Below are 17950 nucleotides of genomic sequence, written 5' to 3'. Positions count from 1 at the left end.
TCTTTTACGCTATAAAGCAAAGCAGAAATAATGACCCTTTGAACCTTCCTGCAATAAAACCTTATCTTAAAGGGAACCTAAACTGAAAAGGATATGGATTTTTTCTTTTAAAATAATACCAGTTGCCTGACTCTCCTGCTGTTCCTGTGTCTCTAATACTTTCAGGCACAGCCCCTGAACAAGCATGCAGCAGATCAGGTGCTCTGACTGAAATCAGACTGGATTAGCTGCATGCTTGTTTCAGGTGTGTGATTCAGCCACTACTGCAGCCAAAGAGATCAGCAGGACTGCCAGGCAACTGGTATTGTTTAACAGGAAACATCCATATTCCTCTCAGTTTAGGTTCCCTTTAAGTTGTCTCTCGCTGTTTCATGGCTGTTTAAGTGCTTCGGAAAACAGGACTGTGGGCGCTTTTCCACTAAGAAATGCGATCACAATTACGTTTGAATTTCCACAATGCGATTGGAATTGAGCTACTATACTCAGTATAGCAGAGCTCAATTGTATCCAAGCTGTATGTCACCCCTAAATATTGTCTGTAACCTAAACTAATGTCCAGCGCTGCGTAATATGTTGGCGCTTTATAAATACAATAAACAAATAAAAGGCGGCAGGACAACGATTGCGCTTGGACCAAAATCACACTAATGGAAATTGCTGCTGACGTTTCCATTCGTTTAATGTACCTTGTGTTTTGCGATCGGAATCAGATCGCAGGCTAGTGGAAAGGCCTGTATTCCACCCAGCTGGGTTGAAAAACAACAGAGCAGCTCTTTTGCATAGATAACAAGTGAAGGTTCTTAACTCTTCCTGTACTGGAAACAATAGGAGACGCTTTTCTACTAATGTTCTATTTCTTAGCCGTAATACACATACAATTCATTATCTTATAAGTTTATTTCCACTTCAGGTTTGCTTTAAAGCCTTCATATGTGATTGGATCATCCTCTGCAGCCAATGTTTAACTTAAAGAGAACCTGTAACAAAAAAAATTCCCCTGGGGGGTACTCACCTCGGGAGGGGGAAGCCTCAGGGTCCCAATGATGCTTCCCCCTCCCCTGTACCTGCAGGGAGTCCAGCGCTGGCTCCCCCGAAGTCTCCCGCAATCCTGGCTTGACAAGGCTTGCTATATTTACCTTTCCTGGCTCCAGCGGGGGGCGCTGTTGCGGCTCTCTGCTTTGCAATAGGCAAAAATAGCCGATCTCCATCGGGTCCACTCTACTACGCAGGAACAGGAGACGTGCAGGAGACTTGCTCCTGCGCAGTAGAGCGGCCCAACAGCAATCGGGTATTTCCGCCTATCTCCGAGCGGAGAGCCGATACTGCGCCTGCGCTGGAGCTGGAAGGGTAAATATTTACATCCCCGCTGTTCGGAGGGGCACAGCGAGACCACCGTGGGACCGAGGAGGACGGGGGAAGCCTGGATAGGATCCGGAGGCTTCCCCCACCCCAGGTGAGTACCCCCCAGGGGGAACTTTTTGTCATTACAGGTTTTCTTTAATCTTCCTAACGGTTTTATTTGAGTGTAATATTTTGTCATCCTTCAGGAACAGGCAGAGCTGAAGGTTCAGGCCACAGAATTGCGGAACAAAGAAGAGCAGCTGTCTGTTATTAGGGAGGCTCTAGAGAAAGAGAAGCATGAGCTGCGGCTTGAGAAGGACCGCGTGTACGCGACTGCCATGCGTGTGAGGCAGCGGGCTGATGAAGTAGAGAGCATGAGCAAGGTACTCCGCTACACTCCACTTCCTCCGCTGGTAGTACCTGCCCAGATCTTTAGGTTTACTCATAATGGTGGGGAAAGAAACCTTACAAGACAAAAAACTTATGCTCTTATTTTGCATAATGCATCCCATTTCATGAATGCTTTTTTCTGATTAAATGACTCTTTTCCTAGTCACCACATTGCCATCTCCTGGTTGACATTTACACCTTTACCAATTTGGCCACTGGCAGTTCTTGCTCTTTTCTACTTGACTGCACAAAACTTTTCGTCCATCAGTGCTGAAATAGGAAATATCTTGCCACATGTAGTAGTTACGGTAAATTCTATATGTGAGTTTACAGGACACCTGAGGTGACATGTGACATGATGAGATAGACATAGGTATGTACAGTGCCTAGCACACTAATAACTAGGCTGTGTTCCTTTTTTTCTTTCTCTGTCTGAAAGAGTTAAATATCAGGTATGCAAGTGGCTGACTCAGACAGGAAGTGACTACAGTGTGACCCTCACTGACAAGAAATTCCAACTGTAAAACACTTTCCTAGCAGAAAATGGCTTCTGAGAGCAAGAAAGATATAAAAAGGGGAATATCATATCAGTGAGGGTCACACTATAGTCACTTCCTGTCTGAGTCAGAAAAACAAAAGTTTGCTTTCCTAAAACAGAAAGAATTTGCGATAATTCAGGTTGGAGTGAGCTCGAGATGTCTCCCAGGCACCACTGCTGAATATATGCAAATTAACCATTGTCTGAGTCAGGACTGAGTCAGCCACTTACATACCTGATATTTAACTCTTTCAGGCAGAGAAAGAAAGAAAGGAACACAGCCTAGGTATTTGTGTGCTAGGCACTGTACATACACATGTCTATCTCATCATGTCACTTCTGGTATCCTTTAAAGGGGGGTTGGATGCTTTCCTTGCATTGAAGGAATTTTTTCCATTTTAGGGCTCATTCACACTGGGGGCGTTTTCAGCCTTTTTCAAGCACAGGCGATTTTTTAAATCTCCCACAAAACGCTTGTGCAATGAATCTCTATCACAAGGTTTATATCAGCGCGGTTCGTGCACTGTGCGTTCAGCAAAGCGGTGCCTGGACCATTTTTGGGGCAATTTTGCCTTAATGGAAGGTATTGGAAAACCGCAAACACTCACAAAATCGCTTTGTGCAGAGATTGCGTTCGTGTTTTTAAGAATAAATACATTGTTTTTATTCTTTTCCAGGTTAAAGAGTTCACGTCCTGACTTGCATCAGGGAGTGAATTAAAAAAATACTCGGGGAAAAGCGTTTAGAAAAGTGCTTTTCACAAAAACAGAACGCCCCACCCAATCGCGACAAAAAAAAAAAAGCCCAACGCTAACGCGAGCAGAACGCAATGTGAACGAGGCCCTTAGGGCTTATTGGCCCTAATTCAAGTCTTGTAAAGGCCTGTACACACGATTGAGGTCACCCAATGGGGATCAGGATCCGATCCCTCAGGGGGCAGGGCTGAGCCACAGCTGTAGACATGGAGTCACTTGTAATGAGGGGAGGCAGAGAGATGACAGAGTGGCGCAGACATCAAGCGGCAGGCGGGATGAGTGATCGTTAAAAGGTAATCAGCCGTCGTTCAGGGGTATGGGACTACTATACACACGCAGAATTATTGGCTGAGAAGGTATTTATTGGCCACCTCAGCCGAGCTTAAAGAGATTCTGAAGCGTTTTACATCATCTCTTTATTCAGCAGCCAGCTTCAACATTAAAATCCAAACTGATTTGCAGCATCCCTGTGGCAGAACGAGGTCTTAATCCCCCTGTAATTCCAGCTTCCTGGAAGAGGCAGAGCTGTGTGCAGGATCTCTGCCTCTCCCCGCCCCTCTCAGTCTGCTTTCACTGAGAGGGGCGGGGAGAGGGAGAGATTGGCAGAGATTGACTAGAGCATAGGCAGAGCTACAGCACACAGCTCTCTGCCTCCCCCTGGCAGCAAAATCTGTGACTTGGAAAGTTGTGGAATTTTGCCCCGGGATTTCAGGGGGATAAAGGCCTCGTTCTGCCGTGTGGATGCGGCAAATCAGTTTGGATTTTAATGCTGAAGCTGGTTGCTGAATAAAAAGAGGTGATATAAACCACTACAGACTCTTTAATCTAGCATGTGTACGGCTGGATAGTGTAAGGGCTCTGCCTCTGACACAGCAGACCAGGGTTCCAATCTCAGCTCTTCCTGTTCAGTAAGCCAACACCAATTAAGTAGGAGACCTTGGGCAAAACTAACACTGCTACTGCCTATAGAGCACCCCCTAGTGGCTGCAGCTCCGGCCTAACACTGCTACTGCCTATAGAGCGCCCCCTAGTGGCTGCAGCTCTGGCCTAACACTGCTACTGCCTATAGAACGCCCCCTAGTGCCTGCAGCTCTGGCCTAACACTGCTACTGCCTATAGAGCACCCCCTAAAGCTCAATATAAATGTTCTGTGTTAAGTGTACCGGTCTCTAGGGTATTCCACCTTCCTCTGGATCAACTGGGATACTGTATGTGAAGGATCAGGCTTTACTCCACCCACTGCAGGGCAAAGCCAATTTATTGCATCCCCATCCAGAACCACTGTGTCCCTCACCCCCATTGAGGTCAAAAACTGGAGCCACGGATACGTTTTTAGTGTGAACCCAGTCTAACACAGTTGTCCTTTCTGTACAAGTTGGCTTTGCAGCGTCATGAAGATGGGGAAAAGGCTTTAGGTGAAGCCAAAAAGGTGGAATCTGGACATCAAGACCGGCTGGCGGGCATCCAACAACAACTGGAGAGGCTGAGACAGCAAGAAGAGCACCTCCTACAGGTAAGACCCTTATCTACAAAAATAGTATGGAATGGAGATACTGGCTGAAGAAAACAGCAGTACTGGTTGTACAATCTCTTTTCCAAAAAACTAGAATGGAAGTAAAAGCAACATAACAAAAAGCAACATATCTAATGTTACTGAAATGCTATTGTTTTATAAACAGTGTATGGCCACTTTTAAAGAAAACCTGTAACAACAAAAAGTTCCCCTGTGGGGTACTCACCTCGGGTGGGGGAAGCCTCCAGATCCGATCGAGGCTTCCCTTGTCCTCCTGTGTCCCACGGCGATTTCGCTGTGCCCCTCCGAACAGCGGGATGTAAATATTCACCTTCCCGGCTCCAGCGCAGGCGCAGTATCGGCTCTCCACTCGGAGATAGGCGGAAATAGCCGATCGCTGTCGGGACACTCTACTGCACAGGTACAAGTCTCCTGCTCCTGCGCAGTAGATAGGCTTCCAGTCCGCTCTGTCTGTACAGAGATATCTCTGACCTCTCTAAGTACCGTGCACCTTTACATTGAGGAAAATTATTTTTAAATTGTTGCACTTATTTGCCCATGCCTTGCTTCACATCTTCAGTCTCTGGGATGCTCCTGTATAACCAGTCCTTTTACTGACTTACTGACAGTTAACCTCATTAGTTGTGTGATGCAAAGCAGCTGATTTGGGCACCGGAGATGTCACTGCACTTTGGGTGCCGCCATAGATGGTAACAGCAGCGATTAGGGCTCCTATGTTACCAGTTGGAGGCACTGAGGCTGCCCACTATACACAGCTACAGATAGCGGGCCTGAAGCCAACGTTTATATAGTGTCTAGTGCCCAAATGTCCTTTTAGCCGCTAATCAAGGCTGTTAAAGGAACCTATGGCAGCCCCCACAGTACAGTGATGCCGCCAGTGCTCGATATTTGGAAATAGCGCTGCAGAACACCAAATATGCACCATTCACATTTTCTAGTGTCTTGTGTACTGTAAGTAAACATAAATGCAAATATTCGATTGGCAAGACGTACGTATGAAGCGTGTTGTACAGCCTTACATGTATAATGTAAATGATGCATGTTATGCTACGCAAAAAAATAATGATGATACTCGATATCTCTTCTCTGTACATCAATATATTTAAAAGGGAGTCTGAGCAGGTTATAAAAACAGAATTTACACTTACCTGGGGCGTCCTCCAGGCCACCGTAGGTCGCGAGGTCCCCCGGCATCGTCCTGGCGCCTTCCCTGGTCTAGGTCCTGGCTCCAGCTACACGACGACTTCGGCCTGAAATCGTCAGGTCTGCTTCCTGCTGCACAAGATCGCTTCATCACGCCGGCGTGAGAGTCGTGCGCATGCGCGTTTCTCTAAGATTGAACCACTCACGAGCAGGACTCTCACACCGGCTGGAGTAATGCCGCAATTGTCCTCAGCGGGAAGCAGACCTGACTACCTCAGGCCAAAGTCATCTTGTAACCGGAGCCGGGACCAGGAGGACACCGGAGGAAATCACGGCCTACGGTGGGCTGGAGGAAGACCCAGGTAAGTGTAAATTCTGTTTTTTTTTTTAACCTGTGTTCACGGTCCCTTTAAATGAGGCCCCAAATACCAGTCCAAAATGCAGTACATACTGTATACCTTTTCACATGACTGGATTTGTAGCTTGTTTCCTCCTGTATATACCGCTTGTCATTCCCTGCCTTACTGTGTTCCGTGTCTCAGGAGCGCAAGAATCTTGCCCATCACAGAAGACAATTCAGCCAACTCTGCCAGGGTGTACCCATCGCAGCAGCACAGCTCTCCAACACGCCCCATGAGACACCAGCTCCAGCACTGTCCCTACACGCCAATGGTAAGACCGCAACAAGGAAGATACTTCATCTAATATCTAATGTACAAAATACACATTATTATTAGCAAAAGATTTGTAGTTAAATTTTGCAGCTTTAGGTTTTGTATTGGCAATTACACTTCGACTGCTTTCACAGTGGGAAGTTACATGCTCATGTTACAGCAGCCTGTAATGCAGCCCAACTCACAGTAATGAAAAATCAATGTGCTGTTCACAGTGCCCACGTTGCGTTACAGAGTAACGCTACACGTTCTATGAAAGTGCAGCATGCAGTGCGTTATACTGGGCTTTAGCCGAGTTAGACTGTTTGCACATGCTCAGTAAGGGGAGAATCCTCTATTGTTCCGAGCCACATGGCTAATTAATATTCACTGCACTGTAGTGTTGTCCAGATCATGAAGGATTCGGATCTTTGGATGAGTCAAATCATCCGGATCATCACAATGAAGGATTCGGTTCACAGTGGATGTCTGGAAGAAACAGGAACTGCAGCTTCTGTACACAATCTTCCTGCTGCATCTCTCCCTTCCTCATTCGCACCCTCAATGTGCCCTCATTCTCCTGCACCTCTCACTCTGCTGCACCCCTGCTTCCCTAGTAAAATGATTCAAAGATTCGGTTCAAAGATCCGGATCTTTTCAATGATCCGATTCAAATCATTGAAAAGATCCGGACTTCCCAGGATAGCACCAAGAGCCTCATAATCTCAATCTGACGTCCAACTTCAACACCACCATGCGTTGCGTTAGGAGCACATTATGCGACCTTAACGTCCCCTAAAACGCAACGTCTTGGTGGGAAAGAGGCCTTATTTTAGATTATTGTGTAGAGTGATTATTGCAAAGAGCTTTATTAGCATAAACAAAGCTTCCATCTCCCCATTAGTTTAGTCAACTCTGATTCTCTGTGACCGTAGGTACGTCTGGCCTTATTTCTGTGTACACAACTTTGACGGATGTTGCCCATTGGGGATCAGGGCCTGAACCTTGGGCAACATCACTGGGCTGGACTGCACAGACACGTGTCAGCTGTGGAGTAGATGATGTGCTGTGTTGCTATGCAGGGAGGATGGACAACTATTGAGTATTGAGCGTGATGTCATGCAATGAAGCGTGTATGAACAATAGGATTGTCGTCGCTGGGGGTGAGTAAATCCGCCCAGCGGATCACTCGCAGGTTGGGGGCTGTCATACACACGCCTTTTTATTGGCTGGGGCGGTCATATCATCCACAGTAGCCGACTTAAAGTGGATCCGAGATAAGCTTTCACTCATTGCATAATTGTGTTCCTTTCTTATTGTTTATAGGGTTATTCCTCAAGTCAAATACTTTTTTGTTTTTGTTTTAATAATCTAATTCCCTATAAACTAAATAAACCACGCCCACAGGTTTTCAGAGAGCCTTGGCAGTAGCAAGGGCTCATGGGAGCTCAGTCTGGGCAGGAGGAGGAGGAGGTGTTACTAGCCATTGATTTCAGAGGCAGAGGGGAGGAGGGAGGAGGGGGGATTAGGTTTTTTTCACAGGCTGAGTGCTCAAGGTACAGATAAGCCTGCCTCTGTGTAATCTTTACAAACAACATGGCTGCTGTTATTGTATCACAGGAAGAAATAATCATTTCCTATTGAAGCTGTTTACAGCTAGATTTGCTGTGTAAACTATCTAAACTTTAGATAAGATATATAGACAAGTTACTTGTTATAGTTAGTGTTTCATCTCGGATCCGCTTTAAAACAGGTGTGTGTACAGGTCTGACTTATTAGATCTTTTGGCAGCCCAGGGAACTCTCAGTAGCTTTCTCCACACCCACATCCAGAAAAAGCTTACTTCATCACAAATAGTCATGCTCCCTATGTTTTGGCCCTGCACAAAATCATCCGGTTATTTTATATTAGTAGTCCTACCATCTGAGCAGGTGAAAGAGTACAGCAGAAATCACCCTATTATTGTGACTGAGTTACAAGGGCTGACTGACTGAGCTGTGACAGATTCTCTTCTCTGACTGGGCCAGCAATCTAAGAAGGGTATCTCAGTTCAGTCTGGCGACTTTTACTATTTATTTTGTTTATAAATGTTACAGAGGTTGTGGTTAGAAATAATTTCTATGTATTTGCCAAGGACATACATCTCTGTATAATACTATTCATTGGATGTGTTCACAGTTTATAAGGTGACCTAGGCAAACGATAATGGTAAATTCACTGCATGCGTATGTAGGCGTCGCCAGAGAGTTGGGCGCCGGGAGAGCCAAATAACCGCTCTCTCTGCTGCCGCAAACTCCCTGGTGGCGTTAAATACTATTCACCCTCTGAGTTGTAGCAACGGGAGGGAGATGTAATTGGGGGTCTGGCAGCCGCTGAAGCCCCGATTTACCCTTACGCGCCCCGCGCAGCATTACATTGCTACTATGGGGCGTCGGGTTTTGGCACTGAGCACCGTGCGCTGAAACCACCTGCTTCGAAATTCACGGTTTTCGGGTCTCCTTTTTGGAATCAAGAAAATCAAAGGAACTGAGAAAGAAAAAAAAAAAAAAAAAGGCACAAACCAATAGTGCAATATGCAAGTACACCAATTTATAGGCAATTCAAGAACAGCACTCAAACTTTACCGTTTGCAACTAATTGTAACCACTGTTAGGCCCATTCACACTTGAGCGGGTATCGCGCGATTCCCGCTCAGCGCAAAAACGCTAGCGGTTTTTAAAAACTTCTACCCATGTAAAACTATGGAAGTGTTCTCATTGCCGCGTTTGCGGTTAGCGTTAACCGCAAAAGTGTTACATGCAGCGCTTTGCCGGCAATTTGCGATTAGCATGTATAGGTACTATGCAGTACGCTAATAGTGATCGCTCCTGAAACACTGCAGTGTCCAGTGATTTTTCTGCGTTAATCGCTCAAAAATCACTCCCACAAAACGCCGGCGGAAATTGCTGGCGTTTTGCACTTTTAGGTGTGAATGGGGCCTTAAAGGGAACCTTAACTGAGAGGGATATGGATCTTTCCTTTTAAACAATACCAGTTGCCTGGCATCTCCTGCTGATCTCTTTGGCTGCAGTAGTGGCTGAATCACACACCTTAAACGAGCATGCAGCTAATCCAGTCTGACTTCAGTCAGAGCACCTGATCTGCATGCTTGTTCAGGGGCTGTGGCTAAAAGTATTGGAGACACAGAATCAGCAGGAGAAAAAAAAATTGCAATCGCTAAGCGCTAACGATTTCTATTGCGATTTTGATGTGCACTAGCCGTCAGTCAGGGCAGCTTCCATAGCAGGTGAGCAGTCATTGAAAAGGAACCTTGGGGCAGTGTTTGTCATATAGCAGAACATTAAACCACAACAAATAAACATATTTGACTCCTCCTTACCCTACCCACCAGAAGCCAACCCACCATACAATGTGCCATTCTCTCTCTTCCCCTCTCCATAGAATAGTACATGGTGCTCAGCTGTAGCTAAGCAACATGTCAGTATATGCTTGAGCCTAGAACGGTCACCCTAGCGATCAAGTCCTGATCATATGGGCAACAGTTACTGTGCATGCACTGTTACACTTGGAAGGGATAGTTAGTAAAAGTGGGCCATTGGTGGTGACAAGTACAAATCTAGGCAGTGACAGGACTATGTAATCTGTAAAGTGCTGATGCAGATGTCAGCACTATATATATATATGCATAGTAATAATATTGTTATGTTTGTGGTCTCTTTTTCAGGTGTGCCCTTTGCAGTACCAAGTACAAAACTCCATCAGAGCATAGCAGCGGAGACATCACATATGTATGCCAGCCTGGCTCGATTCAAACTCTCTGCACAGCAGGTATGGATTTCTTTCACTTACAACCCCCTTTTCCTGCCTAATAGTAATGTTGGCACACACTCCTCCTGGGGATTATTTGAACAGTATTGTACTGCTGAAAGCAAGAAAGAGACAGAGGTAGAAGACTAAGGGCCCGTTTCCACTATCGCGAATCCGCATGCGTTGCCCGCATGCGGATTCGCACAGTCAGTACAAGTGGATGGGACTGTTTCCACTTGTGCGTTTCCCCGCACGTTTTTCTGTGCAGAAAAAATCTGCAGGGTAGGGCCCTCAGAATTCGCCTGCGTGTGGAATGCAGGCGAATCGCACGCAATGTATTTAATAGGGAAATCGCATGCGTTTTCCCCATGCGTTTTTTGCCGCGATTTCGCATAGGTACCCATGTTAATTCACACAGGCAGTGACATGGTTAAAATCGCATACAGCCTTACCTATGCGAAATCGCATGCGAAATCGCGGCAAAAAACGCATGCGGAATCGCACCCGCATGCGATTTGCCTGCGGTGATTCGCCGGCGATTTTGCAACGCTATAGTGGAAACGGGCCCTAAAACCTAGATAATTTCCGACTGGTCTGATCTGATTTCCAATAATTTTGCGTAGAAGTGATTAAAAAAAAAAAGATCAGGAAAAACAATCAGAAATCCGATTGAATCTGTTGGAAATTATCTATCGACTCATCTATCTGATGGTGTGTACCAGGCGTTAAATATCGTAATTTATCTAACCTTTCCTGGTAAACGAGACCTTCTATCCCTTTAATTAATTTTATTACTTGTTTCTGCACCTGCTCTAAAGCTGGCCATACACTGGCCCGATTTGCCGCCGTTTCGACAGCAGATTCGATCACTGGGATCGAATCTGCTGCCAATCGTTCGCGCTACACGCCGAATTTCGATCCATTTCGTCCGATCCCGTCGATCGCCCGCAGGTAGGGAGCGCGTCGCTAGCGGCGGTCGATTCCCTGAAGACCGACGCAATAGAGCTGCAATACATTACCTGCTCCGCCGGCGCGACTCCAGTCCCCCGGTCACCGCTGCTCTGTCTCCGCTCTGGTCTCCAGGTCCGGCATGCCTCACTTCTTCCCAGCCCGGCAGGAAGTTTAAACAGTAGAGGGCGCTCTACTGTTTAAACTTCCTGCCGGGCTAGAAGTGAGGCATGCCGGACCTGGAGACCAGAGCGCACACAGAGCAGCGGTGACCGGGGGCAGTCGCGCCGGCGGAGCAGGTAATGTATGCGGGGGGGGGAGGGGGGGGGGGTTCTAGCGGCAGCAGCACCACCACCACAACAGATGGTGAATCGGTTTCAGGCTGAAATCGATTCACAATCTGTTTGCAGTAAAGGCAGCCATACGATCCCTCTCTGATCAGATTCCATCAGAGAGGGATCTATCTGTTGGTCGAATCTGATGGCAAATCGACCAGTGTATGGCCACCTTAAGACTGCAATATCTTTCCTGTAATGTGGTGCCCAGAAATGTATTCTATATTCCAGATGTGGCCTAATAAGAAAGCTAAACAGGTAATATTATGCTAGCATCTCGAGTTTTTATTTCCCTTTTCATGCATCCCAGAATGTTATCTGCTTTAGCTGTGGCTGCTTGGCATTGAATAGGATTATTTAACTCATCAACAAGTACTCGTGTTTGGTGTGGCCTATTTTATCACTATATAGTTTTGTTTGCCTTCTTCTATTTGCTGATCTCCACATATCACACACACACACACACACACACACACACACACACACACACACACACACACACACACACACACACACACACACACACACACACACACACACACACACACACACACACACACACACACACACACACACACACACACACACACACACACACACACACACACACACACACACACACACACACACACACACACACACACTTTTCTCTCCCTACTTTTCACAACCATAGATCTACTCCTACACCTCTTCTCCTGCCTGTGTCTCCCTTACTTGACCTCTCCCAACCCTAGCGCCACTTTCTTCCCCCCAACCCTCTCACTTCCCACAAACCTTCCCTACGCAAGTCCAACCTCACCACAACCTCATACCCATCCGCCCTACCCACAGTCCTCTCTCCTGCAGCCTCTGGAATGTCGGATCGGTCCTCAAACTCACAGCCATTCACAACCTCTTCCCGTCAAAGTCCTTCACACTGTAATCTCTCACCAAAACCTGTTTCAACTCCACTGCTGCCACTGTCCTCTCTCATGGGATGCTCCATCTCACCCACACCACCAGGTCTGACACCAAGATGGGGGTGGGGTAGGCCTTTGCTCGCTCTGTCCTGCACCTCCCATGTTCTCTCCTTCACCATTCCACTTCACAATCCTTTCCACCACCAACTCCACTTCTCTCTACCTGGAGAACTATGGCTCTTGGCTCCATCACATCCTCTCCACCATCACTCTCTGAGATTTCAGTAGATGACCCCAACAGCTTTGCCACTTCCTAACTGCTCTCCATCTTCAGCTCCTCTAACCTTTCCCAACACTCAAATAGCCAACTCACCTTGCAGGCCACACCCTCAACCTCATCTTCACCAAGTCCACCACAGTCACCGAGCTGGACATTTCACTTCCCCCCCCCCCCTCCCCCCTTTAATCATGTTCTCACTCTCTGCATCCTGTCCTTCCCTTCCTCTACACCTGTCCTAGTTTGCTGCTGGCAAAGAGATCCTCAGAATCACAATCCTAACATCCTCTCTTGCACCATTGACTCCCTCTCCCCCTCACTCCTGACCTTGACCTGTCTCAACCAAGCCACCACCCATCATAACCACACCCTCTCATCTATCCCTAGATGCAGCTGCTCGTCAATCGTCCGATCCTACTGCACTCCCAACCACCAGTCCTGGCACACAACTCACACCCTAACCCTCTAAAGAGCGGCCTACGCCTCTGAGCATAAATGACTTCCTTAGCTACAAAATGTAACCTACAAAAGCCAAACTCCAGCTTTTCCACACAGGCCTCCCTTCTACTAAACAGAAATACTGCTCCATTACAATCCTCTCCCAAGCTTCCAAACATCATGGCCTCTTTGCCACTTTTCATTCCCTTATCAAACCTACTTCCCCGCCAACCACTAATGCCCTCTCCACGCAAGACCTCGCCAACTTCTCTACACATCCGGCCCTCTCACTCTTCCATATTCTCTCCTTTTGACATTCTTGGGGGGGGGGGAGGGGGGGTTGTGATAATGAAGTAATGAAGGCACCTGATTACTGTGACTACTTTACATGTAGTGTAAGTGTCACATCTTCTTTTTGTGTAAAACTTTATTGTTTTTTTAAACATGAAAAAGAACATAACAACCCCAACAGGCTTCTCCCGTTCCCGACAAGTGTCACATCTTCAGTGTTGTCCCATGAAAAAAAAAGATATTTTTCAAAAATAATTTTTCACTAATATTTTTACAAAAATGTATTCTCACTTTTATGATATACTGTAAGCTCCCTGCAGGGCTGTTGTGAATTCAGTGAGAAGGTTGTTCACTTAGAACACAGAGATGTTTATTACCCATAACATCTGTTACCCATACGCCTGGTTCAGATTGTGCATAAAGAATCCCTTATTTCCTTGCAGCGCAATTGCACATAACTCTTAACGTTGGCCACGCACACACCATATAATTTTTAAAATATCTTTTCAATTCAAGAATTGCAATCAATTTTTCTCACTGATTGTAACATTAAAAAAAATCTGAGCAATGTACCACACACGTGTGGTCAATTTTTATCCAATTATGAAAAAAAATGATTAAAAATTGAGAAAATTTATTGGAAGTATGTATGTATATATATATAAGGAAGTTGAAACTACCACACACATTCTATTTTCATAAAAAATAGAAAAATCCAGCACTCCCGATAGAGTTTTATCAAATAAAAAACAGGAAATCCGATTGGATTTCTTGCTCGAATAAAAAAAAATATTTCGACTGATCGTAAAAACTGATAATTTTATTGTATGGTGTGTGGCCACAGTTGGGTACAGGGTTCCTGTCTGCACCCTATACTATAATAGCATACTTTGGCAGAACTTTACGTACCACTTTCACATTACAGTCTTTCGATGAATATGGAAAATACAAAATTATATTGAAAATAAAATGTTACAGGTATCGTAAACTGAGAAGTCTGGGTTTTGGGTACTAGTAACCTGGTTCACCTCTAACTACTTTCATTTATTTCCCAAACAGGACAGAGACTTCCTTGAAGATGAGCAGCTTTTCTTAGAAGCCTTGAAGAAACTGAACATGTCTCACTCTCAAACTGTATAAAGACTTTGCACACCACCTATGTTTACAACAGACCTCAAGCACAATAAACACCACAAATGTGGTACTATTGCCGGTGGTTACCTACATATCTAGAAGAAGAAAAAAAACCCGATCAATAGCAAGGCCATTCCCGAAATAACCAATTTGGTTTAATTGTTTAAATGAAACAAGTATTTCAATTGGTTGCTCTTTGCAATGTTTTCACGTTTGCTGGAGTTTTTTCTTTTACAACTTTTTTATATATTTTTTTTTTTATTTTATGTGTAATATACAATGTTTACATGTGCAAAAAATAAAACCTCCATTTTACTATTTTGAATTCTTAATTTTCTGCTTGAAAAGAGGTCTATGCATCATCAAATCTGACCTTGAAACTTAACAGAGTACTGTAACCAAAAAGAAAAAAAGTTGAACTAACCTGGGGCTTCTACCATCCCCCTGCAGATGACCTGTGCCTGCTCCGGGACCGAAAAAAGAGTTTAAAGGAAACGAGAGCTGAAAGGATATAAAAGTTGTCTACATACCTGGGGCTTCCTCCAGCCCTATGCGCACAGTTCGCTCCCACACCGCCGGCCTCAGTCCACTCCCTCTTCATAACCAAGTCCCATCTGTAACTTCAGCCAGTCTGCGCCCTCTGTGTATCTCTCTGGTGGCTGCTGGCGAGATACGTAAAGAGCGCACATCACTTGCATCAGACTGGCCGCTAATGGCTGAAGTTACGGGACTGAAGAGGGAGAAGACTACACTTTGGAACTTGTAATTTGTAAACCGACAATATTACTTATGCACAAAAACAAATAGGATAACTGTATAAGTAATACAAAGTAGGAAAACACATTTTTATTCACTGTTATGTCGGAGTTTCAGACCACTTTAATTAAAAAGTTTGATTAGATGGCCAGCAGAGTAACCAAGCAGCTCGGGTGACCCAAACCACTAGGAATGTACAGGGGGATAAGAGACCAAAAAGCCCTCCTACTAATAAGCAATGCTAGGTGGAATTTGCCTTCTTAGAGCCCGTTCTCACCTGAGCGGGAATCGCCCGATTCCCGCACACGGCAAACCGCTAGCGGTTTAGCAAAAACAGCTACACAATGTAGCGAGTGGCAGTGTTCTCACTGCCGCGGTTGCGGTTAGCGATAACCGCAACCGCGCTGCATGCAGCGGTTTGCCGGCGACGAGAGTTTCGCGATTAGCGATCGTGATTAGCGTGCAAAGCACGCTAATCACGATCGCTCCAAAACCGCCGCAGTGTCCAGTGATTTTTCCGCACTAATCGCAGGAAAATCACTCCCGCAAACTGCGATTATAAGTGTGAACGGGCCCTAAACCACCTAAGCCCAACTGCACGAACATTCTCGTCCAGTTGGGCTGCGCGCACTCCCGCGGGTCGCACTCGCGCTCTCCCACCGCCGGCCGTTAGCCCAGCGATCAATGAAAGGGATTATAGATCCCTTTCATTGATCGAAGCCCCCCGCAGAAAAGCTAGCAGCGTCTCAGACGCTGCAGTTTTTATGAGTTTCAAAAAGTTTCCAGTCTTCATTCTTCCTGGAAGCGTACGATCACGCTTCCAGGACTTTTTCACTGTGGCCATCTTGTGGCCAAATAGTAAAACTACACACACCATTTTTTAATAAATAAATACATTTTTTTTTTAACATTTATAATTAGCCGTTTACCTCCCAACACCAAAAATGACCCACATACAATTTTTAATACCAAAAAAAACCAAAAAAAAAACACAATTAAAAATCAAAAAAACAAAGACATAAATAGTTACCTAAGTGTCTGAACTTTTTAAATATGCATGTCAAAGGAGTATATTAATATCATTTGTAAAATTATGGGCTTGTAAATAGTGATGGACACAAATTGAAAAAATGCACTTTTATTTCCAAATAAAATATCGGCGCCATACATTGTGATAGGGACATCATTTAAATGGTGTAATAACCGGGACAAATGGGCAAATAAAATACATGGGTTTTTAATTACGGCAGCATGTATTAATTTCAAACTATAATGGTCAAAAACTGAGAAATAATAAATCTTTTCCATTTCTTTCTTAATATTCCTGTTAAAATGGATTTAGAATAAAATAATTCTTAGCAAAATGTATCCCCCAAAGAAAGCTTAATTGGTGGCAGAAAAAACAAGATATAGATCAATTCATTGTGATGAGTAGTGATAAAGTTATTGGAAAATGAATGGGAGTTGAAAGTTGCTCAGATGCAAAAAACAAACAAACAACCCTGTGGGCTTAAGTGGTTAAAACAGAAGAAAATTTGTAATAATTCAGCTATATGGCCTAGTGCACACCAGAGCGGTTCTGCTGCGGTTTGCGATCCGCTTGCGGCTGCGGATCCGCTAGGGTAATGTATTTCAATGGGCTGGTGCACACCAGAGCGGGAGGCGTTTTGCAGAAACGCATACTCCCAGGCTGCTGCAGATTTTGGATTGCCGGAGGCGTTTCTGCCTCAATGTTAAGTATAGGAAAAACGCAAACCGCTCTGAAAAACGGCACTTCAGAGCGGTTTTGCCGGCGTTTTTTGTTACAGAAGCTGTTCAGTAACAGCTTTACTGTAACAACTGCTACACCAAAAACGCTTCCCAAAACCGCAAAATGCTAGCTGAAACGCTACAGAAAAAGAAGAAAAAGCTTTTCAAAATCTGCTAGCATTTTGCGGATCTGCTAGCGGGTTTTGGTGTGCACCGGGCCTAAGTGAACATTTGTGGTTACCCACAATGCACCACTACTGAATATGCAAATTGTGTCTTTTTGCTTTAAAATATTACACAGCCACATCACCCGCACATCTAGACAGCCTGTTTTGGATTTTGGGTCCTCATCTGTAGGGCTGCTCATCACCAGTAACCACGGTAGTTACTCATGATTCAAATGAGTTGGATTTGCCGCAGCTGAGTGGCTAGATGCGGCAGGGTTAATTACCCACAATGCCGCTCTCCACCCAGCGTTTCAAAGGGTTTGCAAGCAAAGCGTCCTATTGGTCGTATTGCAAGCCTCACTATGGCGTACTTCCGGCTTGAAGGAAAAAGTGCTCCATAGTGAGGCTTGCAACGCAACCAATAGGACGCTTTGCTTGTAAACCCTTTGAAATGCTGGGCGGAGAGCGGCATTGTGGGTAATTAACCCCGCCGCATCTAGCTGCTCAGCTGCGGCAATTACAACTCATTTGAATCATGAGTAACCACCGTGGTTACTCGTGATGAGCAAGCCTGCCTACTACATAGAATCACATTAATCCATGCCTTGCACTGATGAAGATCAATTAGTTCAAAACAGTCTGTATGCATGTTGGATTGGTTTGTCTGTCCTCTGGTTGCTTAAAGGGAACCTAAAGTGAGAAGGATATGGATTTTTCCTTTTAAAATAATACCAGCTGCCTGACTCTCCTGCTGAACCTGTGTCTCTAATACTTTCAGCCACAGCCCCTGAACAA

The 17950-nt window shown here is 45.2% G+C and overlaps 1 protein-coding gene across 1 annotated transcript in view; it reads left to right on the top strand.

The window, feature by feature from the left end:
• The window catches only part of FBF1 (Fas binding factor 1), a 169435-nt gene extending 154653 nt beyond the window's left edge, over positions 1-14782 (top strand). The window contains exons 25-29 of the mRNA XM_068264242.1: positions 1548-1724; positions 4400-4537; positions 6244-6373; positions 10079-10182; positions 14409-14782. Coding sequence (XP_068120343.1) covers positions 1548-1724; positions 4400-4537; positions 6244-6373; positions 10079-10182; positions 14409-14489 — 630 coding nt within the window. The 3' untranslated portion in view covers positions 14490-14782. The remainder of the gene's footprint in view (positions 1-1547; positions 1725-4399; positions 4538-6243; positions 6374-10078; positions 10183-14408) is intronic.
• The last annotated feature ends 3168 nt before the right edge of the window (positions 14783-17950 follow it).

The sequence above is a fragment of the Hyperolius riggenbachi genome, chromosome 12 (genome assembly GCF_040937935.1).
Source record: "Hyperolius riggenbachi isolate aHypRig1 chromosome 12, aHypRig1.pri, whole genome shotgun sequence".
Taxonomy (NCBI): Eukaryota; Metazoa; Chordata; class Amphibia; order Anura; family Hyperoliidae; genus Hyperolius; species Hyperolius riggenbachi.
Note: the sequence above shows the minus strand (reverse complement) of the source record. Positions and strands in the feature narration are given on the sequence as shown.